The following is a 24,309-nucleotide window of genomic DNA, read 5'->3' as shown; positions in this document are numbered from 1 at the left end:
GAGGTGATAGCACCAGGGGATGAATGGGAGTAGGGGTGCAGGAACAGGGGCAAAGGTGGGGTCTGCATGGGGGAGGCTCCCCAGCTTCCTAACAATCCCTCCCACCAAAAAAACCTGTTCCATACTTCTCCCATCCACACCCAACATCCCTCCTAACTCCCAGGCTCCTTTACAGCAATTGCTTCCCTCTCCCTCAGCTCCTCGATTACCCCTGCCTCCCCCAACCCTTTGGGCTGCTTCTGAGGGGTGCGGGAAATAAGTTTCTGTATTGTAGTTTAAATGAATGATTACTCAGAGTTCTGTATTAATATGCCTAGTAAGTAATTTATGTTAAAAAACATTTCCTGAATTTTTGTCTGTACTGTTACAGACATACTTGCTGACAGGTATTTGAAATAAATTACCAAAATAATTGAAAATGGCATGATTATATTTTGTTATTTTGACAAATAAAATATGCAGAATTTTAAAATATAGTGCACTGAACTTTTAATTTGTTGGTGTAGAATTCCCCCAAGAGTAGTGTTGTGAATGTTCTCAGTGGCCAACAAAAAATATTAAATCATAACATAGAACAGTTGTTTTTGGAATAGAAGGCCCAATTATTTGCACAGCTGTGGACAAAGGGCCGCATGTGGTCATGGTAGTAACACCTTCGTGGCATGCTACCCACCTTTCCTAGACCTGCAGTGGGTTCCTGGATCTGAATATGGGTCCTGATTCAGCAACATCTATGCTTACATTTTAAAGTATATAAATAGTTCAATTGACTTTAAAGATGAGCATTCTTATGTGCTTTCCTGAGTAGCAATGGAATTACTCACATGTTTTAGTCCTTTATGGAATCAGGCCCACAGTGAAGAAATAGAGCTACATGCATTAGTCCCCCTTCAAGCCTCACAGATCCAAAGATAAGGCAGCTGTAGGTTTAACCACCTTCCTCCCCCTACTTCTTCATTCCTGCCTCAAGCACAGGAACTGAGAATCAGATACCAGCGCTCATATTTGCCAACCATTACTGAAATACTAGGATGCTGAAGTATATACACGTTAATATCTTTACATTGACTTGTTTCAGTTAAATGAATGAGCTTGGGGGGGCCAAAAGACTCACCCACTTTGTCCTTCCTTCCATTAAGTCCCATGGAATCCCCTGTCTCCGCAGCCTGTTCCCAGGAACCCATTTCCCCATTCTATCTCCATCACCTCCCTCGCACAGAGCTTCTGAAAGTGGTGATATTTATCTATGGGTACTGCCCATTATGTGCTAGGCGCATTCCAAGCACCCAGGGATAGTACCCTCTCCAAGGAGCTCATATTCTAAAGAGACAGACAAGCCAACACTGGGGAAGGGAAACAACAATGTACAGTACAACCTCAGTTATGAACACTTTGGCAATGGAGGTTGTTCGTAACCTGAACAAATTATTATGGTTGTTCTTCCAAAAGTATACAACTGAACTTTGGCTTAATACAGCTTTGAATCTTTACTATGCAGAAGAAAAATGCGGCTTTTAACCATCTTAAATTAAATGAAAGAGTACAGAAAGTTCCCTTACCTTGTCAAATATTTTTTTAATCTTTCCCTTTGTTTTTTGTTTTTTTAGTAGTTTATGTTTACACAGTACTATACTATATTTGCTTTTTTTGGTCTCTGCCGCTACCTGATTGCATACTTCCGGTTCCAAATGAGGCGTGTGGTTGACTGGTCAGTTCATAACTCTGGTGTTCATAATTGAGATTCTACTATATGTACAAATCAACTAATTTCACTGTAAACAGCACAGCAGAAATAGGTGGGTCTTTTACTCCCTCCTAAACCTGTACATCATGCTCACCAAATTGAAGCAAAGTGCACCCTGAAGTGTGTTTTTCTTTACAAGAGCCTTAAGAGTTAGTGGCTTATTGTTGAGGGAGATTACATTCTTGATTGCCTCAAAAAAAACCCTACAAGCTCTTTTTAGAGCCAGTAAGTTTTTATCTTTCACTTGACAGAGTTTAACAAATGCAGCTAAAGATTCCATGACTCACGTTTCCTGTGTCACCAAGATGCACGCCATCCCTGCAGTACAAAGAGTGATTTGTAGTGATGTTCTGATGCCAAATATTTCCCCACTTCCATATTTATCGAGCATCTGGAATTATTAATTGCTCTCATCTTCTTCAAACTCCAGAAGAGAAAAATCAGTGAACTCCTCTTACCAGCCAATTCACTCCCATCCATCTTCTGCTGCACAGCTTTACACATACCAGAAGCCCCTGCTCCCTCAGGACCAGAGTCTGACACCATCACTTGTGTTGAATAGTACCTTACTCTACAAATAATCCCACTGATGTCAAAGGATCTAGTTGAGTACATGAGTAAAGGCATCAGTATTTAACTCTTAGATTATGCATGTTTGGAATTGTTTCACTGGGATCTTTAAAATTAGCCACTGCTGGACTAGGTAGGTTTTAATGGCTGTTAGTAATAAGGAGAGAACTGGTAGAGTTAATCTCCCTTTCGATCTCACCAGAGAGGAAAAACACCACTATATTTCTCCACTTCAACAAAGGGAGGCGGGGGAAAAACATGAAAAAAGTCAAATATTTTATTGGGAAACACTAATCTCTCCTCCTATATTTAGCTGCACTGCAGCCACACTGTGCCTCACAGTAAACCTTTTAGCACTGACCTCTGTACAAAGGCAGAGAGCCATTGTGCTGGGGTTCATTTGGTTGCAGAATTGTCTCCTTAAAAAGGGGCGGGAGGAGCGCTCAAAAGGGAAAAACTAAAATAGAACAGAGCATTGATTTAGAGAAAGAGCTACCTCCTTTTCATATCTCAGCCATATCACATTCAGTCACATACATTTATTCTATGAAGAAAAGTTTTTCAAATGACAGAATAAGCTAATCATTAGAAGGAAAGGGTCTGAAATCTTGGAAGGGAATCAAAACAGATAAACCAAAATACACCCTAAATGGACAGCCCATCTGCCAAGTTAGTTACCAACAGAACTGCTGTATTGCTTTATGACCATTATTTGAAAAATTAAGTATTTAACTACAACTAAACCTAAACCTGAAAACAACTAAGCTTCATAACCAGGTTTCAAAACAGTGTGTATGCAAACATACATGGGAAAATCTTGAATCCTAACATTTGTGTCAGGTTTCTGTTGCTATGAGCAACTAAATGCACAACTACAGTGTGGAATAAGGAGTCTGCTGTGTATTAAAGACCTAACCAAACTTCAGTCTCCAAATAGAGGTTTTGGCAGTAGACTATAGATACTTGCAGCCATTTCTATATACTACTCTTGATTTGTGAAGATCTTTGAACAGAATCCATGTGCTGACTTCTCATGTACCTCTAAATCACTAACATTGTAAAAAATTTAAATAGTCAAACCAATACTTGTCTCACATTTTGTGTTCTATCTCCAAAAGAAAAGATGACAAAATTATAATCTAACATCGAGCATCTTTCACCACAGAAGATCTCAAAGCACTTCAGTTATGCACAAATATATGCGTTAATCATCTCAACCACCAATGATGTGCAGCCAACTCTGTAGCTTTAATAAGACACAGTAAAATTGCACAAGGAAAGGAGGATAAAAAGCACTGAATTCAGTTCAGAAGCAGAATTTATGTAGATTCAATATAACTGCCAAATTGGATGTTCAGTTAAGGCTTTTGCAAGAAAGTACAAAGGAATCACTATACCAGCTGATTCAGGCTCACAGGGATTGCACTCAGAGGCTGTTTAATTGTGGTGTAGACATTCGGACTCTAGGGCCACAGCCGGGCTCTAGGGCCCTGTGAGGGTCCCAGAGCCCAGGCTCCAGCCTAAGCCTGCATGACTACACCACAATTAAACAGCCCCTTTGCCAGAGTCAGCTGGCACGAGCCAGACGTGGGTGTCCAATTGCAGTGTAGACACAACCTAAGTGATCGCAGGTGGTCAGGATCTTGGTTTTGCATCTTATCCAAAAAGCAGACACCTCCACCAGCACCATTTCCACTCATACCATATTGAAGCATTGCAGAACTTCTCTTGAAATATCAATTTCATATCCTGCAATTCCAACTGGTGGTCTCCAATCAAAGTAATGACCAGACAACACTAAGTTTGGAAATTAGATAAGAGTACAGTCAGATGACATGGTTGCCAGCCTTACAAATAGGCTGACTGGTTTAACATTCTGTCTGAAATAGAGGTCACTTAAGATGCAACGTGATGGGAACTGGAAAGATACTGTGGTTAGAACAGCAATCTGGAGTCTCACCTGTTTCATCCCTGAGTGGGAGTTAACAATGTTAATGGAAGTTAGCAACATTATAAACCTTCCAATTTATAGGAAATACCAGTGTTTGTCATATTATAAATGTAAATGTCATCTATGAAGAGGAAAAATGGGTTTGTGCTTTTTCTTCTTTATGATGTAACAAGGTGGTCTGATTTTTTTTTTCTTTCAGACTTCTAAGTTTTTAATGTTAGGAATTCTGGTCTTGTCTACCCTGTAAAAACTATATATGACTAGCAAACTGATAAGATTATAACATGAGAGGTTATGGAGGTGAAACTTCATTAACTGCAAGAGGAAGTGCTTTTCACTCAGACTGCTTAAAACTTTTGTTAACATCCAGTTTAACTATAAGGCCTAAGACAGGGATCAGCAACCTTTGGCACGTGGCACACCAGGGTAAGCCCTCTGGCGGGCCTGGCCACTTTGTTTACCTGCTGCGTCCGCAGGTTCAGCCGATCACAGCTCCCACTGGCTGCGGTTCACCGCCCCAGGCCAATGGGGGCTGCGGGAAGCGGCGTGGGCCGAGGGATTCCGCCACTTCCCGCAGCCTCCATTGGCCTGGAACAGCGAACCACAGCCAGTGGGAGCTGTGATCGGCCGAACCTGCAAACTTAGCAGATAAACATACCGGACCGGACCGCCAGGGGGCTTACCCTGGCATGCCACGTGCCAAAGGTTGCTGATCCCTGGCCTAAGAAATGCTTAGGAGAAAAAGAGATCTGTTAAAAATCAACAACCCCTATTCCTTCAACTGACTGCACATAAAAGCTCACAATCCACACCTGAGACCTCCAGTGAGTTCCCCAGCAAAGCCAGATTTACCATTCCTGATACTTCTCAGGTAAAAATCCTGGGGGGAGGGGGGAAAAAGACGACGACACACACAAACAAAACACCCGAAGAAGACTTTCAAGCCAAAAAGAATTTTAGAAAGACAAAAAAATTTAAGAGAATTTATATAGTCACTAGTGCACATCAAGCTGTGGTGTAGATTTGCAGCACTCTAGCCCACCATGAACTAAATAATTAGACAGACTAGCTCTTATTTGTGAAGGGTGCCAGATGGACAGCTTCGGAAACTCAAGTCCTCTGTTTATCCACAAAAAAGCTTGCACTGCTGCTATCTTTTGTATACTGTCCTGCAAATGTAGTTCTACTCTGACTTGGAGGGACCGCCTCAAGGGAAGAGAGGGTGATGCACTCAATATGATCAATTCACTCTTCATCCTTTCTTCTGAGTGGCATGTAGGATGTGGACACCTGTCCAATAGGAATGGGATTCTGACCACTGACTCATTTCACAGGCCACTGGACAACCATTAGATGACAGTGTCTTTATTATATTGATCAGGGCTAGATTCAACATGGTGATCTAGAGGTGAAAGACTCCACTGTCCATTTCTAATACTTAAGCTATACAGTCCCTCTATAAAAGAGCAAACAGTGAAAATAATTCTGGGGAATATTCTACAACCCTAATGTTAAGTGGCACTCATTCACATGAGTAATTCCACTGAAGCTGATCGAACTACTCGTGTGAATGACTGCCACTCAGCCTGAATAAGGATTATAGAATCTGGCCATCTGTGAGTAAATGTTTTGTCTACTACCAAACTGAGTTCTCAAGCCAGAAGAAGTCTAAACCACTAAATAAAAACATGGAAAGTGGCAACATTAACAGTATTGGCTGTAGTTAAACTGGTTCAACAGTCTGTTTTGCAGCACCCCGCACAGTAGCCAAACCATAGCTTCTACTGAAACAGTCATGATTCACTGAATACAGAACTGACTGAAGGTAAGAGTAACATCCTGTCAAAATTCTTCCACTGTAGACTGCAGTGCCTGCCACCACTGATTGATTCACTTAGAGAAAACTGCATCCACCTTAAAGATAACAAATTCAGTCTGAACTAATTTGAAATCCTAGACCATTCATATTAAGAATTAAAAGTTGCATTAAAAACTAAAGTTCAATGTGATGTCTGTTGGACTATAAACTGGTTAAAAGTGGAAGGTTAACCTGCAACAGTAGCTATTGGAGTCAGGGGATACTGACCCACTCATGTGATAACAGGTCATGGTTACAAAAAACAAATGCCATTATGTGACTGGGGCCAGGAAATATAAGATTAGTCTCTTACCAGCACTCTTTGGGTCACAGCCCTATTACTAGGTGTTAGAAGAAAACACTTATTGTTTGACAAAGTAAATAAGTCTTGGGAAATGGAAGAGCGAATCCGTCAGATAAATCGAGACAGCAGTGCAGCACTTCCAAGTTTCCTGAAGACAAGCATGACTGGAAAGAAACCCGAGAGGTTGAACTCCTGAGCATTGCTACAGGAAGCATGCTCAGAGACACTGGAGATCTTAACATTTCCACTAGAATATACTGAAAGGGGGTGCAAACTGCAAGCCAGTCATTCAGAAATTTGAAGGATATTCTGATCAATGCAAGAATGTCACTAGGTTATAAGGGTTTTCTTGGTTTTCTTTCCAAGACAACAGCCAGGTGAGACCATTGACCATTATGTTTCAGACCTACATGACAAAGCTAAGTCACATGATTATGCCCAGTTAACAGATGGCCTAATTAGACAAATTATTTGAAGTAAAACTGATAAGAGCGGGTCAAAAAATGGCATTCTCATCCCATAGTAAATTGAGATTTTGAAGTTTCATCTTTCATCAAATCAGGAGGAAAAGTAAAAATCTCAAATGACTGAAAGAAAATATTCCAAAATGTTAATTTTTTTATGAAATTGAATGTTTAGTTTAGGCTATTATTTTGATATTACAATACCAAAGTTGAAATGAAGTATTTTAACCTTATTATAATGCACCATTTTGATAATTTCTGATCAAATTTTGATTAACTTGATTTTTTCAAAACAGCATTTTCTTATGGGAAAACGTTCCATCAAAATTTTTTGAACCAGCTCTTCTGATTACTAATCACTGCAGGAAGTGACAGAGCTAGTGAAAATGGTGTTTCCCAAATTAATCTGTTAACAATTACAGAAATCAGAAGTTCATCTACTTAAAACTTCATACCAAGCTATAAAGAAAAATACATCACTGCACAATTCAGGAGTTCAGCCCAAGAGGTGCAGTGTCAGACATGCAATAAGCCATTTTGCAAAAGAAGCTACTTTGTATTTCTTTGTCATTTATGCTAAGACAAGATACACTTATGAACATCTTCTCAGAGCAAGTAAAAGCTCTGGATGAAGTTAATTCAGAATGAGTTTTTGGTTGAGTCAATAAATTTTACAAAGAGGTTCTATAACTAATTGGTGTGCGATATCTGGAAATAAAACCAAAAGTGAGTATCAAAAGAGATACTGGAGCTTAGCAATGTAAATCACAACAGATATGCAAAATGATTACAGACCACCAGATGTTAAAATAAAAACCAACACTTGTTTTGTAGAGTGGGTGAAAGAATGCTGGCAGGTCTGTGTAAGGACAGATACCAAAATAGCATGAAATACTGAAAAAGAAAAGTTCAGTATGTACTTGGGTTGAAGAGAAATCTATATATGCTGATGGTCAAATGAGTGTATAACTGTCTGGTCTACAGAATGCAAAAGATACTCTTAAAAGAATTTGATGAAGTGGTGGATGGACTGGAATGGCGTAAATATAATATAATGCAGGGGTGGCCAACCTGAGCCTGAGAAGGAGCCAGAATTTACCAATGTACATTGCCAAAGAGCCACATTAATACGTCAGCAGCCCGCCCTGCTCTCAGCACCTCCCACCCACCAGCAGCCCCAATCAGCACCTCCCCCTCCCCTCCCCTCCCCACACCTGTAGTTCCAGCCCTGGAGTCGGTGCCTATACAAGGAGCCACATATTAACTTCTGAGATGCATGCGGCTCTGGAGCCACAGGTTGGCCACGGCTGATATAATGTAATACTTATTATACAATAATTGGAATTGCAATAATTCTTATAGATTCCAGTGTGCTCCAAAATCTGTTTACAATCCAGTGTCTTATTAGCACTGAAAAATAAAGTAAAAGCTGAATTGGCCCAAATGCTAAAATTGGGTGTTTTACTTTCAGTAATATCACTCAATATAGACTCATACTGACAGGGATAACAGTATGGTTTTATTACAGTGACCAAAGTAATGGATTTCTTTGGGTCAAAAAGATCTCAATTATGTCATCAAATGAGAGCACTGCCTCATGGCAGATATTGAGAAGGGCTTGTCTAGACTTCAAAATGCATGAGTATTTTCAGGTCTGAATGCAAGTCAAAGGGTTTGGCAGGTCCAACTCATGGCTGAAAGTGCAAAACTCTATGCCGTCTGTTCCCCTTCTGGTAGATCGATCTTTAAGTGATTTCCCTTTTGCATTGCCTCAGCAGCAAAGTATCTAGTCCCAGACCTCGGAGGATCTGAATGGAGAAGAAATAATACTGGATTACTGTCATAAAGTGACCTTGCCTGGAGCACCCACCAGTGGCAGAACAGGGCATCTCAGTTTCCCTCCTTCAGAGTCTCCAGTTACGCTGTGCAAGTTTTCTTGCCTCAATAACGCCTCTTCTTGGGGTTGGTTTATTTGAACATCCTAGTCCATGAGTGCCAAAATACAGTCTACCACACTCCAGCATCTTCCACCATCACTGGGCTCTGTTGGTTCTCTCCTGTCTTACCAGGACAGCCACTCCATTCCACCCAGCTGGAGTGGAACTCAGCTCATCCCAGCAGGCACCCCCACAGCCTTTCTGCTGGGAGTTCACCCTCACCAGGGAAGCATCCCTCACTCCCCCTGGCCCTGAGCCCTCTTCCCACCCTCCGGCTCCAGCTCTCCAGTTGGAAGATGTCAGTGGGTAAGCCCCTCCACTGCTCCCCTAGCCTCAGCTCTCCAGCTTAGAAGTCAGCAGGCAACTCCCTCTGCTGCTCTCTGGCCTTCAGCTCTCTAGTCTTGGTTCTCTGGCTCGAAGAAGTCATCCAGGAAATCCATCTTGCTGCTCTCCTACCTTCAGCCTTCTCCCAGACGCCACCTACAGCTTCCCCTCTGGGACCTCTCAGTCTCTTGGTGGTTCTCATCTGTGGATCTCTCACTGGCCCCTTTTCTTGGCTGACCGAGGCAGTTTCTACCTGCTCTTTTTCCTGATTGACCCTACCACTGTCTCAGTCTCTCCCCCTAGGGCCCAGCTTCCCACTTTTAAGCCCAATTATGATGCCACTGATAAATCACAAAGCCACTGGCCCTGCTGCCTCTTAAAGGGACAATAAACTGTTGATTTTGGATGAAAGTGAACAATGTAATGAGAGACACTAATTATCTGCAATGTGCCAAGGAATAAAAACCTAAACAGAAACAAATATCAGTTTGGGCTGAATGAGATTAATCGTATCAGACATTCCAAATGACCAAGAAAATTAACCAGGTCAAAGAAATGTTAAGGGCAGCTGTACTAATGGAAAGACTGCACAACAAGGAAGCCTTCAAAATTCGAGGGAATGTTAATTAGGGATGTGTATATAATGTCTTCTGCAATTTCCACAGTATGCATCCGATGAAGTGAGCTGTAGCTCACGAAAGCTCATGCTCAAATAAATTGGTTAGTCTCTAAGGTGCCACAAGTCCTCCTTTTCTTTTTTTAATTAGGGATAAATTTCCTTTAAAATGTCACAATAAAATGTTTGATTCAGAATGCAGCTTAAGGTAAACAGAGAACACCATTTAAGACTTTTAAAAGACATTTTGGGGAATTAAGCAAAGGTATCCAGAAGCAACCATACTGAAATATTTGAGATTAACAACCTAACATTTCAGATTATGCAAATTCATGTTGATTGGGAGCAGTTCTTCTGCAAGATGACAGTCCAGCAGTACACTCTTCCAAAGCAATTGTTTTCAGTTCTTAACAATTTCTTAAATGTTTATGGGCAGAAATCAGTAGCAATATACATAGGTGACAAACTCTTAGAAGCCATATTACAGAAACATCATTGGAAACACTGCACCTATGAGTCAGAAAAAGCATGAAATTGAGAGTACTCATTAAAAGAGAAATAGTGGTTAGGTTTAAAAAAAAATCTTATAATGGATTATTTTCAAGAGCTCCTATAAATAGAAAAAGTAAGGAGCTGCAGGATGAGGCATTACACAACTATTTAAATGTTATCCATTTCCAGAAAAAAACAAAAAACAACCTTTCACGGGCTCAGATGAGAAACACAAAATGACCCAACTTTGCCAGAATTTGAGAAAGAATTCTAGATGAGTGGACAACAGGAAAAAGCAGACTTCTCCAAGGATAACATCTTACTGGAACTATCAAGATGCAATTGCTGCATATGATGGGACTCTATGCAAAGAACATCATGTAACACAATCATGCAGTATGACATTGGAAATGCTAAGTGTAACCTATCTAGGCACTGAGAAGTTTAAGGACAGGGCTGAGGAGGTCCTATTTTGGCAAGGCAAGAATGTTGCCAAAGAAGTATCCAAGTGTGAAATTTGCAGTTAGCTTCTTGCAAAAGAACCAAAGTCACATGATGAAATTTCTGATTGCCCTTGGTGCAAGAATGGCTTAGATCTATTTGAATTAATTGGGAAAGATTATCTTTCCGAAGACAACTCCTTGCATTTTCTTCAACTGAGCTGTTGCACACCACAGGTTAATGACATTGTTACTTGACAAAACAGTTTGTTCACCTTATTGCCAACATCCAATAAGCGTAAGTTAAAAAAAAAAAACTGCAACACCAACCACAAAAACCACACACAAATGTAAGCCAAAGCAGGAGAAAAGAAAAATTATGAAAAGAATGCCAATGGTTAATTCCACTGCAAATGGTTGAAAAAAAGATTAAATAAAAAAAGTGGCTACAAACACAGCTTTACCATACACACCAAAGCTATGTGTCATAGGTCCATCTTCTAGGAGGAAAAGAAGATATCAAAACAAAACCAAGGACAACATTGGGTCTCTATTTCTTGAGGGCATCCAGAAAGTTAGTGGCAAAATTAAACACATGCCCACCTAATCAATGACAACAGAAAACACCAGGAACCCCCAACACAGGCTCTAGGGCAGGGATCCATGTAATTGCATTGCAAAAGGAATGGTTCAGAGAATAAGAAATAGTTGTATGATTAGAAAGCCATTGAGGTTCACAGATTATAGCTAGCGTCAGATGTCTCATATCCTGACTTTCCTCCTCTGATGTTTCTGCATATTTTATTGATTGGCTCTAGCAGTTTGTGGCTGTTTCTTGGTTGATGTTTTGTATTTACACTTGATTTTTTGTTAGAGGAAAAAATGTAACAGACATTAATTCCTGCTATGTCATAAAAACACAGCCTTTTGTAACCCTAATAAGTCATGTGACTGAGGCCAGGAAATATATTTGTCTCTTTCAGGACCTGTCTACACAGATAAGTTTACAGCATTGCTATACCTCCTCCTGTGAACACGCTTTCCAGAATATGAATGTCCACACAGGAAGTTACTTATATCCGTATAATTATACCAGTACAGTCATTCTGGTAAACCTCCCCATGTAGACACCACCTTACAAACAATCCCTTGCATCATCTCCCTTTTGTTTGCATGACCTTACAGACAGCACTGCTGAAGACTTTCTAGGAAAACAAGGGCCAGATTCAGCCCACACACTACTCCCTTCCTGCTGCTCATCTGGTGTAAAGAGACCATTAAAAATGACTTTAAAAGGACAACTGTGGATCTGTCCTGGTATGGAGAGTCTGCTGGGGGCAGAAGAGGGTGTGTACCAGACTGTGCTGTGCTCTAGTGAATCCTGCTGGTACAACAGTCCCTTGGGATTGCTACAAACCTACATCAATTAGAGGTTCCCTGAGGCTGCTCTAAATTATGGGGAGGCAGGAGGAAAGGAGGCTGAACTGGGTCTCAACTGCCTTGAGGATTAGAAGAACAGAAAATAGTTTTAACCCTCCTCTTGTATTCTTCACTAATTGGAGCTCAGCTGAAAGTTAGGAACTAATCCAATAAGTCTTTAGCTAAGAAGAATTTCATGGAATATTTACACCTCTGTGTTCCAGAATAACCAAAGTACTAGAGAGTCACTTAAGAGCTGGTAGAGAACTTCTGGAAGGAAATATTACGGTGATATAATGGCTGGTCACTAATGTTGGGTGTTTGGATTAAATGGATCTATATGAAAAATGTATAGGTAAAGACACCAAAAGTTTACACTTAAATCTGATAAAACCTCAGAACATAGACATTATGTGTGTTGTAAGTAAAATGAAAATGGTCCCAACACTGTAGGTCCCGAAACAGAATTGAAAACATCTTTTATAGGTTGATGTTAAAGTATAACTTATGCCAAATGTATTGACTTATAAGGTTTATAGTAATGCTGCTACTACCCAATATATAGGCGCGCTGAGAGCTTGAAAACCAGTTAATTTTTTAAAAAGTTAAGTAGTTTCAGGTGCTCCACCTGCTCTTTGACTCTACCTACTAATTGTTGTAGTTTTACACACATTTTCAAAAATGTCTCTCCTAGTTTTCCAGTCTGGATAAATTCTCACAAAACAAGAGAAACTGACTCACTATAAAGACAGAACTATGAAAGACCACTGTCAAAAAATACAAATTCAAGCATACTTGGGGGGAGAGGTGGGGAGGGGGGACAAAAAAACCCCAAAACCACAGTTTTCACCCATCTAACTGCTTTCACTTACATTTAAGATTACTGTAACAATGGTAGTAATTTCATTTTTGGAAATAAGTGGGATTTTTTTTAAATCAACTGATTCCCTTTAAACAAAATCACTAACTTTTCTCTTGGCCTTACGCCCTCTGCAGGCAAGAGCCAGTATGGTGTGACTCTGCTGCCGAGGAGTGGGGAAGGATGCCTCTTTCCAGTGCCGAGCCCCATTATTCAGGCTGGTTGCTGCAGGCACAATTTGGCCATAAACAATTCAATGTGACTGGGTACTTGAGTAACTCCTATGTCTCCAACATCAGCTGCTAAACATGAAAGAAGGTGAAGTAAAGAAAGAACCTAGCGTTGCTTACCAATGCCAATAATCTGCCGTCCTCCTTCATAGCAAGGAAACGATTTGCACATACGCCTTTGATTGACACCACTCCTCTTTCTTCTGCCTGAAGTTGCAGTTTGACTAGGAACAAAAAGATAAAGTGAGTTCTCAAAGCCATTGCTGTTTCAACATCTAATGAAGATTAAGCTGGACAAAGACCTGGATGTAGCTGTGACATTGCTCTACATATGCTTTATGAAAATATGCTTATGAATGACTAAGTATGCTTTATGCAAAAGATCTCTTGTAAGGTAGCATTACAAAGCTTATAATCTACTGAGTGTATTAATCCTATTTGTATGCATGTATCATTCCTGTATCTGAAGCTAGAAATATCAAGTATAACTGAGGTCCTATTGTAATTATGCAAAGTAGGGGCCATTAATGGTGGTTTAGAATCTTGATGACTCCCATTGACTAGGACAATTGGTTGTGGGTGGTTTATTTACCTGCAAGCCTTCCTGTGTACATGTGAGCCAGCCCGTCGGTAATGAAGTATGAGGTCTTACAGAGACATGTGACCATGTCACCTGATGATGAAATCCATCTTAAATCTGGTACTTTTCCATTTAGAAGGATGGGTGAGGACCCAGAGAGACAAAAGATTCCCGCTTTGTGCCAAAGCTAAAAAAGGGGGTGGAGCAGAACAAAGGTGGCTGCCATTCATGAGAGAGCCCCTGTTTTCCACCTAAGATGTCTGCTGGAACTAACAAGGTGTGTACCAGGGGAAAGGACTAGGCCCAGACAAGAAAGGCATCTAGTCTGTGAAAGAAGCTTATTGGAACATCTCTGAGGGTGAGATATTACCTGTAATCAGTTTCTTAATGTATTAGGCTTAGACTTGCGTGTTTTTGCTTGTTTTGCTTGGTAACTTACTTTCTTGTCTGTTATTACTGGAAACTACTTAAATCCTACTTTTTATACTTAATAAAATCATTTTTCTTTATTAATGAACCCAGAGTAAGTAATTAATACCTGGGGAAGCAAACAGCTGTGCGTGTCTCTCTATCAGTGTTACAGAGGGTGGACAATTTAGGAGTTTACCCTGTATAAGCTTTATGCATGAAAACAGACTCAGAAGTAACTTCAGCACATCAAGTGACTGTCCCAAGGGGGTCTCTGTGACCAAACCCATCACAGTGGCATAATTGAGCTGATTGCTTTGAGACACTGGTAGTGATTTTAAGTGAGTTTTGAGTGTGGTGGCCGGAGAACAGACAAAGTAGCTACTGGTTTGCTATTTTCGGGTATTAATACCCCCAGGTATCAATCACTCTGGGTTCATTAACAAACAAAAGTGATTTTATTAAGTATAAAAAGTAGGATTTAAGTAGTTTCAAGTAATAAAACAAACAGAAGAAAGTAAGTCACCAAGCAAAATAAAGTGAAAACACGCAAATCTAAGCCTAATTGATTAAGAAACTGATTACAGGTAATAGCTCACCCTCCAAGATGTTCCAATAAGCTTCTTTCACAGACTAGACTCCTTTCTAGTCTTGGCCCAATCCTTATTCACATTCATAAGCATATTTTCATAAAGCATATGGAGAGCAATGTCACAGTAGCATATTACAGGAAGATTAGACGTGGAAAAATTAATTTTCTGACTCAAGAATCTAATAAGGAAAATGCACAACACAACACAAATTAAATAGTTATCACCAGACTTGCACTATAACCCTATAAAGGGATCTTGCATACCTATTATGTATACATATGCTTCTATGTGTAGGTCAGAATCAGCACAAATTCCTAAAAAAACAGGAACATTTATGGTAGTTGTATTGGGGAAGTCATAGTTAAGGTTGAGAGGACATTCACATTTAAAGTAGGACAGAAGTCCCTTTGTTTCTCACTTTAATGATTGAATTTAGTCTCAAAGTTCAGCACAGTTAACTACTCATACGATGTGAATTTCTATGTAATTTGTTTAAGTAAAATGTTTACTAACATTTCAAAGTCAATATTTTCTACACTTTACTTGTAAGGAAGTACCTACATTCAGTCTAGATTGTTGGATATAAGACATTAGACTTTTGTGCATTAAAGGCATGAATCTGCACCACTGTTCCCTCTAAGCTGTGCGCACGCGCACAAATCCTAAACCCCGCACACACAGCGAAACACTGCACGCACAAAAATTTGCACAGAAGAAATGTTTTGTGCACACGGCCTGTCATCTTAAGATCATTTATTATTTGTATTACAATAGTAGCCAGGGGGTTCATTATGTTATACAGACATAGTAAGAGACAGTCCTGCATCAAAGCCCTAGGACACAGCTGGGAATAAGATGGACACATTGAGCCACACTGTATTGCAAAACATTGTTAATAAAGGTTTCTAGTTTTCCTCAGAAGCGTCCTGCAGCAGGGAGACCTGACCGAGCCACCAGCCACTGGGAAGGCGGAAAAAGCTAGAAGGAACTTCAGCAGGCAGGGTAGTCCCCGGTGCCAGTGACTCACTGATCTTGCGTGCCTCCCTCACCCCCCCCCCCAGCTGTAAGCAAGCTGAAGTATCCATTGTAACCAATCTGTGGCTCTTAGCAGGAAGATGGAATTGATACTATACAGAAACAAAACTAACCAGATGAGTAGATTCACCTTGAGAATAGATTATTGAACAGGCCAGATCCTCAGCTGATGTAAATTGGGATAGGAGCACTGAACTACACCAATCTACACTATTGGAGGCTCTAGTCCAATATGTTCAAGTGTTGCTTAACTGTTCTAAGTAGTTTACATATTCCACTATCTTGTTCGGTGTAATATTTAAATAGTTTACTGTGAGGAACATTTGACTTGTACCCTTTACCTACAGTAAAGAATAAAACAGTTCTAAGGGACTAGGTACTACTTAAAATTAGGCAATGTTTCTTTTACAAAAAGAAAAGGAGTACTTGTGGCACCTTAGAGACTAACCAATTTATTTGAGCATAAGCTTTTGTCAGCTATAGCTCACTTCATCTGATGCAACAGATGAAGTGAGCTGTAGCTGACAAAAGCTTATGCTCAAATAAATTGGTTAGTCTCTAAGGTGCCACAAGTACTCCTTTTCTTTTTGCAAATACAGACTAACACAGCTGCTACTCTGAAACCTTTCTTTTACAGTTTTTTTTCCTGTGAGGAAGGGGAATGGAACTTATGGACTATTTTTATGTATTCTTTACCGCAATCCAAAGGGATTTTTCTTTTGAGATTTCTCTTTAGCAAGCCACCACAGACAGACATGTACAGTTAAGAGATTTTAAAAATCTGTGGACACTTTTCATGTAGTACAGAAACCTGTTTAGTCATAAACAGGCATTTGAAATGTTTAATAATGGAATGATTATTAGAGTGTCAAAATTACAATTCCCATTTAAGCCAATTAAACCAAAACTGTGCTTGTAAATAGCTTCAGAAATCTGCAGTACCGCTGGGTGAGGTGAAAGTGTGGAGAGTAACCGTGTTGGGGAAGCATTCACCATACACTTAATGAGATTATCTAGATACAGCTGTGTGAATTGGGTGTGAAGAGTAATATTACATCTGGCAAGGGCTCATTAGGCTTCCTGGTGTCTTTCAGAAACAAGTTATAGGGGCACTGTCAAATTAAACATGCACCAAAGTTTAAATTGTGAAAATCAGTCTTTTAAAAAAACTGAAGACCTGTACAATTGTTTCCACAATTAAAAAATAGTGAAAAGTGTTGTTTTAAACAAACATCCCCATGCAGTATTTCAAAACTACTGCAGCATTAAGAGCCCCAAAGAGAAACTGACCTCACTGATTTTCATTGTCCATGCTGAGAAATACAAAGCAAACAGAGCCAAAATGTTGACAATCTGAATTTTTAAAGGTTTCACTTTTAATATTTTATGAGGCTGTTAGTAAAATGGATAATGCAATGTTCTTCTTTGCCATTTATGCCATAAGTGAAGTGCAGTGATTGAGTGATTAAGGCACTTGACTATGCTCCTGAAGAATGTGGACTTAAGTCTTGCTCAACTCATGCTGAAAGGCCACATCCAGCTCACCCAGCTGCAAAATGGGTACCTGGTCCACTGGGTTAGGGCAGCCAAAGATGGTTGGACATGATAGTGCAGTGGTTTGAGCATTGGCCTGCTAAACCTAGGGTTGTGAGTTCAATCCTTGAGGGGGCCATTTGGGATCTGGGGTAAAAATTGGGGATTGGTCCTGCTTTGAGCAGGGGGTTGGACTAGATGACCTCCTGAGGTCCCTTCCAACCCTGATATTCTATGATTCTATGATGCTGGCCACAGCACTCTTGCATACCATTGGCTAAGAAACTGATGTGCCTTAACTGTGTCAACCGAATGAGCCATTGGCTCAGAGGAACTTTGACTTATGATGCAAGCTAACACAGTCTTTTACTGAACTGAAGATTCCAAGATACACTGTGCTAATCTACACTTTTATGTATGCTTTATGTCCCAATACAATAATTTCAATAGGCTTCACATCTGGCCCTATACAAATGTATTATAAAAGTTGAGACAGTATTTGGAAAAGAAAAATATAAACTTTTTTAAAAGTCACATCACATCCTTAGCAGCAATTAGGATCTCATTGGTATTGAGTTTCAGTCAGCTAGCTTTCAACATTAAAAACATGTAAGAACCATGCAAATCAAATCACATCAAACCTTAATTTCAAAATATTGAGAGAACACGTGCAGAGGAAATTCTGATAGTAATGTCTGGATCAAGAGCTTGCTGAGGTGTTTGTGTGTCTATGCGCTTAACAAAAAAAGTTAAGGGTTAGAGGTGGGGAATTTAAACCCCTTTGAAAGTCAAAAGGTCACAGTCAAATAGTTTTAGATATACAAATCAGACCACATGGAAGAGATTGTAGCTGTATGAAATTCTCAGGGTAAGCGTACAGGGTTGCCAAGTTAGTCAGGCCAAAAACAAATGACCACTTTAAATGGAAAATTAAGTAAATTCTGTCGAGAAATGGAAGTAATCTAACCCATCTCCCATGAGAAGTAAAAATAATTAATTGCATTATGTACCTAACATTCTGGTTACACCAGAGGTGGGCAAACTACGGCCCATGGGCCACATCCGGCCCATGGGACCATCCTACCCAGCCCCTGAGCTCTCGGCCGGGGCGGCTAGTCCCCGGCCCCTCCTCCACCGTCCCCCTTTCCCTGCAGCCACACGGGCAGCGTGGATTGTGCCAGCCCACCTCCTAGGCTTTCCAATAAGCCTGTCCTGCCGCTGTAAGCGGCATGGTAAGGGGGCGGGGGTGTGGATAGGGGTCAGGGGACAAGGAGAGGGGTTGGGCGGTCAGGCGCGGGGGTGGTCAGGGGACAAGGAGCAGGGGGGGCTGGATGGGTCAAAGGTTCTAGGGGGGCAGGGGCCAGGCTGTTTGCGGAGGCACAGCCTTCCCTACCCGGCCCTCCATACCGTTTCGCAGCCCCGATATGGCTCTGTAGCCAAAAAGTTTGCCCACCCCTGGTTAGACAGTTATTGGTGACCTGCACTATAAGGAAGAGTAAAATATTAACTAATTCTTTTATATTTAACTATGGAAATGTTAAATTTGGTCCTAGTATCCATGTAAATTTGTTTCACAGTGCCACTTCTGCAAGAGAAGTCTTTGGAAATATAACCCCAAGGAAAGGTTTGTCAGACAGGCATGTGACATGACAGTAAAGAGTTATCCTCTAAAGATGCATTTATCTGCAGTTGTGGCAAGAAACATTTATTCTCACAAACTAAAGTATAGTAGTAGGATAGTTTTAAACAAAAAACAGATCAACCAAACATAAAATGGGGGACTAAACTGCATGTTTCCACACATTGCTCTGGCACTCTCCTGAATGGGATTCCCCCCACCTTGTGGAGTGAGAAAGTATTTCACTCTCCAAGTTCATAAATTCTTGGCATGGTCTTCAATTTATACAATGAATGCCAAGTGCAAAGGCATGACAAAAATCAGTAGGCACTAACATTGACAGAAAACTAAGCACCCCATGTGAACGTCTCAAAGATGAGAACTAGATCATCAGGCTGTCTTAGTTTTATTATATACCAATATAATAGTCTGCATGCGTGGTCTACAAAAAATAGGACTGGATACATTAGTCACTACTAGTGATCTTTGCAAACTAAAACAATATCACACCAGTAAAACTAAAGCTATAGGTTTGCTAAGCTAAAATCCTGCCTGGGTTAGGAAACAATACCCCTTATGCCACAGCACTGTAACTAAAGGCCAGCTGCAACACACAAGGATTTCGTCTTCCTCTAGAGCGCCAGCAGTATAGGAATAAAACCTTAATCAACCAATGATCTGACCTTGACAAGTACTGTATCTCTGTGCATCAAAATGTTAAATAAAATGCATAGGAGCATACACAATAAAGCACATATGGCTCCTAATGCAGCTTGAGGAACATAAGCAGTGTTATTAATAGACAGTCTTTCCACAATGAGGATTAAGAACATAAAAGACTGCCTTGTCAGATTACAGCAATGGTCCACTTAGTCCAGTATATTTTAATACTGTATCCTTCCATGAGCCAAATGTTCCCACTGGGAAAAAAAAAAACAGCCAAAAATAAGCCATAGGCCTGACAATTCATGTATGTAATTTTATGCCAGGATGGAATTTTTCTGGGAAGTAACAGGCAAAATGGATTAGGCCTTTGGGAGACAAAAGCATTATGCATAAGTAAAAATGGAGGAAGAATGGTGCTGTTAGAGCACCTACCTGAATCTCAGGAGACAGGTTCAATTCCCTATTCTGCCACAAACTTTTTGTGGGGTAATGGGGGCTACACACAGAAAATCTGAGCATTTCCCTCAATCTTTTTAGGTTCAGCACAACTGCAGAAGAGTTTGGCATAGAAACTCCACATTTTCTACAGTCTGTGTGAAACTTGTGCCTTTGACTAGTTAGTGTCCGAATACCTGACAGAATTGTTTGGTTATTAAAAGCAATTTATATGTACAATATGGGCTCTGCCAAACCAAGTACAAGCTGCACTGGAGCTTTGTAGAGAAAAAGAATGAGAACTTGGGTCATTCTAAAAAGATATATGTACACTGCACACTTCTTTCAGCAGCATGTAACATACATACATGTGTAGCCTCTCAACAGGGGTATAAACAACAGTATAGCCAGTGAGGCTCAGCTTAGGCAAGTAGAATCAAGACATGCCTCAATCGTCTATGTACGTACGTGAGTATATACCCTATACCAGAGGTGGGCAAACTACGGTCCGTGGGCCACATCCGGCCTGCGGACCGTCCTGCCCGGCCCCTGAGCTCTTGGCTGGAGAGGCTAGCCCCCAGGCTCTCCCCTGCTGTCCCTCCTCCCCCACAGCCATGCCACTGTGTGGGCAGCACTCTGGGCAGCAGGGCTGCGTGCTCCTGCAGCGCAGAGCGGCAGCATGTCTAGCTCTGGCTGGGCAGTGCAGCTGCCAGACACGCTGCTCTGAGCAGCATGATAAGGGGGTGGGCAGTTGGGTAAGGGGCAGGGGGCAGTTGGATGGGGCAGAGGCTCGGGGGGGGGTGGTGGCAGGGGTTCTGGGAGGGGGTGGTCAGCGGACAAGGAGCAGGGGGGGCAGTCGGGGGCAGGGGCCAGACTGTTTGTGGAGGCACAACCTTCCCTACCCAGCCCTCCCATACAGTTTCGCACCCCCTGGGCCAAAAAGTTTCCCACCCATGCCCTATATGCTCTCTACCTCGCCCAAGCAGTGGCTCTTCCCCACCCCACCTATACTGCTATTTTTAGTCACAGTGTTCTGCTGCTAGAGCCTTTCCCCGCCACAGGAAAAGACTTCTGTGGAAGAGAAAGGCTCTGGCATGCGGGAGGCAGAGGAGAAAGGCTCAGGCAGCTCTCTACTGCAGGAAAAGACTCCAGCAACAGGAAGACAGCAAGGAAAAACTCCACCAGCTCCCTGTTGCTGGAGCCTTTCCTTGTAGCAGGGAAAGGCTCTAGCAAGAGGATTTTCCAGCTGCTTCCCTGATGCCAGAGCCTTTCCTCACCATAGTGAAAGGCTCCAGCTCCCTGCTGCCGCTGCAGCATTTCCCGGCTGCCAGAGTCTTTCACTGACATGGTGTAGTTACACAAGCAGCATGGACGAGGCCTGCTTTTCACTGCACGGTGTAGCTACGCATATCCCACACACTGCTGCCAATGGTGTTTAATATAGACGTAGCCTTGAAGATACTGCCCAAGCTGCTTTATGCCTGGCAGCCTGGCTCTCAAATGCCCTGAGTAGATGTAGAAAGTGATTTACAGTGAACACCCACAAACAATTGTAAAGGAAAGACTTCTCAGCTTTTCTAATACAATTTATATATACATACCTCTCCCTGCCCCCCCAAAAAAGCATTACTGATGATTTGCACCAGTGCAGAGCAGTCCTGGGCAGTTCTAAAAGCAAGACCATATCCTGCTCTTCCAAAATTTACCTGGCTAGATTTATTACTCACATATCTAAAAAGGGAAGTATTTGCTCTTAGGTACAAGTAGCAGCAAATTCAAGACTGTATAAAAACAGCTGGAATGTACCCATCTCATCAACTACTTATCTGTTACAATGCTGTTTTAATTGATGATGCTAGTGCTCCAATCACATCTGCCTCTGAGGTGAGGTGTATGTGACATGACAGTATCCTGGTTCACTTCATAATCTTAAGTATGCAGCACAGTAAAAACACCTGTAATTGTACACACCTGGATCTTTAACTTGGATTTACTAAAGCAGATTTAGCCATTTCATTAGCCAAATGAGTTTTTTTGCAGTTACTTATGGGAACTTTTCTAAGTCACAATCTGTTTGTCATCCTCTTGACTTGAAAAATGCTTTCCACAAAGGGATCACTTACAAACCCGTTCTCCAGCGGCTAATTGAGGATGGAGTTTCAGATTTCCAGTGTGGCAAGTCTACATCTTGCCAACAGAAAATCATGTGAGCAAAGTTACTTTTCTATAAAGATCCATGGCAACCTCTACAGCTAACTGCAACAGTCAAAATTTAGCTCTTAGAGGGATTGTCAAATGAATGGTGTTTGAAGTGTTCCAATAAGTGGGTAAAGCGAATCAGGGACAAAATAAAAGGAAGATGAGCTCCTTCCCAAATATGAAACCTTTGACTATTTGGATATTTGTGTTTTGACAAGATGATCTTCTGGGAGTAATGTATATTCTGAATAATACATTTACTAACATTTATACTAGATTAATAGCTAAAATATGTTACATTATTCTAAAGCTATAAAGTATTATAATACCCATTACTTGCAGGATAAAGTTTGGTTTTAATGCCGCAGCATATTCCTAGCCCTTTCATAGAATCACAGGACTGGAAGAGGCCTCAAGATGTCTTCTAGTCTAGTCCCCTGCACTCCAAGCAGGACTAAGTATTAACTAGACCATCCTTACAGGTGTTTGTCTAACCTGCTCTTAAAAGTCTCCAATGGTGGAGATTCCACTACATTCCTAGGCAATTTATTCCAGTGCTTAGTCACCCTGAGAGTTAGGGCTTGTCTACACTAGACAGCTTACAGTGGCACCGATGCAGCTACACCACTTTAAGATCACTTGTGTAGCTGCTCTATGCCGACAGGAGAGAATTTTCCCTTCAGCATAATAAAACCACGTCCACAAGCTGCGGCAGCTTTGTTGGCATGAGAAACTCCCAAAAGTGGTAGTGTAGACATGGCCCTAGGAAACTTTTCCAAATGTCCAACTTAAACTGCCCTTGCTGCAATTTAAGCCCATTGCTTCTTCTCCTTAACCTCTGCGGATAGAACAATAATTTCTCTCCCTCCTCCTTGTAACAGCCTTTTATGTCCCCCCTCAGTCTTCTCTTCTCCAGACTAAACAACCCCAATTTTTTTTCTTCAATCTTCCCTCATAGGTCATGTTTTCTAGTTCTGTAATCATTTTTGTGGATCTTCTCTGGACTTTCTCCAATTTGTGCCCATCTTTTCTGAAATGCGGTGCCCAGAACTGGACAAAATACTCCAGATGAGGTCTAATCAGCATGGAGTAGAGCAGAAGAATTAAGTCTCATGTCTTGCTTACAACTCTCCTGCTAATACATCCCAGAATGAAGTTTGCTTTTTTTTGCACAACAGTGTTAACCTGTCTGCTCATATTCAGCTTGTGACCCACTATGACCCTCAGATCCCTTACTGCTGTACTCCTTCCTAGGCAGTCATTTCCCATTTTGTATGTGCACAACTGATTGTTCCTTCCTAAGTGGAGTACTTTGTATTTGTCCTTATTGAATTTTATCCTATTTACTTCAGACCATTCCTCCAGTTTGTTCAGATCATTTTGAATTTGAATCCTATCCTCCAAGAACTTGAAACCCCTCCCACTTTGTTTTTTCCACAAGCTTTAAGAGTATAATCTATGCCATTATCTAAATCATTGACGATTCCTTTTCTCTCTAATCAAAAACTTCTAAATCTTTGTACAGCAACACTAACAGTTACCGTTCCTAGGTGAATTTAACTATGAAAATTACTTCATGATCAGAGCACAGCAGGCTCCCAGCTTGGTTGCTAGACAACCCCACAAACTCAACTGGGTCCAATGAGCCTTCCTAATGAGCCTTCCTGATTGAGCAGGAGAACCTGCAGGTTGCAACTTGAGCCTTGCAGTGATAGCAGCACAGCAGGTGCTCTACGGTGTACCATGCCTGCCATTGCACTTATCCTGCTCTTGCCTCAAACCCTTGTTCCAGCCTTGTCTTCCTTCTTCTCCCATCCAGTCTCTGCCTCCCTGCCCAGCTCCCTATCCTGACTCCAGTTCCAACTTGGCTTCTTGACCCTGACTTTGGCTTACCCTTTGGCTTGGTGAGCGGATCTTGACTCTAGTTTTGATCTTTGATTTGGCTCCTCAACACGGATCGTAGCTTCACCCTCAGCCCACTACTTGACTCCTACATCTACACTTGCCAATATGCCAAACTGCCACCACAACCAC

At 41.3% G+C, this 24,309-nt stretch overlaps 1 protein-coding gene across 1 annotated transcript in view; it reads right to left on the bottom strand.

Annotated features, from left to right (window-relative positions):
- Nucleotides 1-24,309, bottom strand: part of FGF2 (fibroblast growth factor 2) — a 66,466-nt gene that overhangs the window by 8,731 nt on the left and 33,426 nt on the right. The window contains exon 2 of the mRNA XM_074950825.1: nucleotides 13,329-13,432. Within this exon, the coding sequence (XP_074806926.1) occupies nucleotides 13,329-13,432 (104 nt within the window). The remainder of the gene's footprint in view (nucleotides 1-13,328; nucleotides 13,433-24,309) is intronic.

Source organism: Natator depressus, chromosome 4 (assembly GCF_965152275.1).
Source record: "Natator depressus isolate rNatDep1 chromosome 4, rNatDep2.hap1, whole genome shotgun sequence".
Lineage (NCBI taxonomy): Eukaryota > Metazoa > Chordata > Testudines > Cheloniidae > Natator > Natator depressus.
The sequence above is the reverse complement of the archived record's forward strand: the minus strand, read 5'-3'. Positions and strand labels throughout refer to the sequence as shown.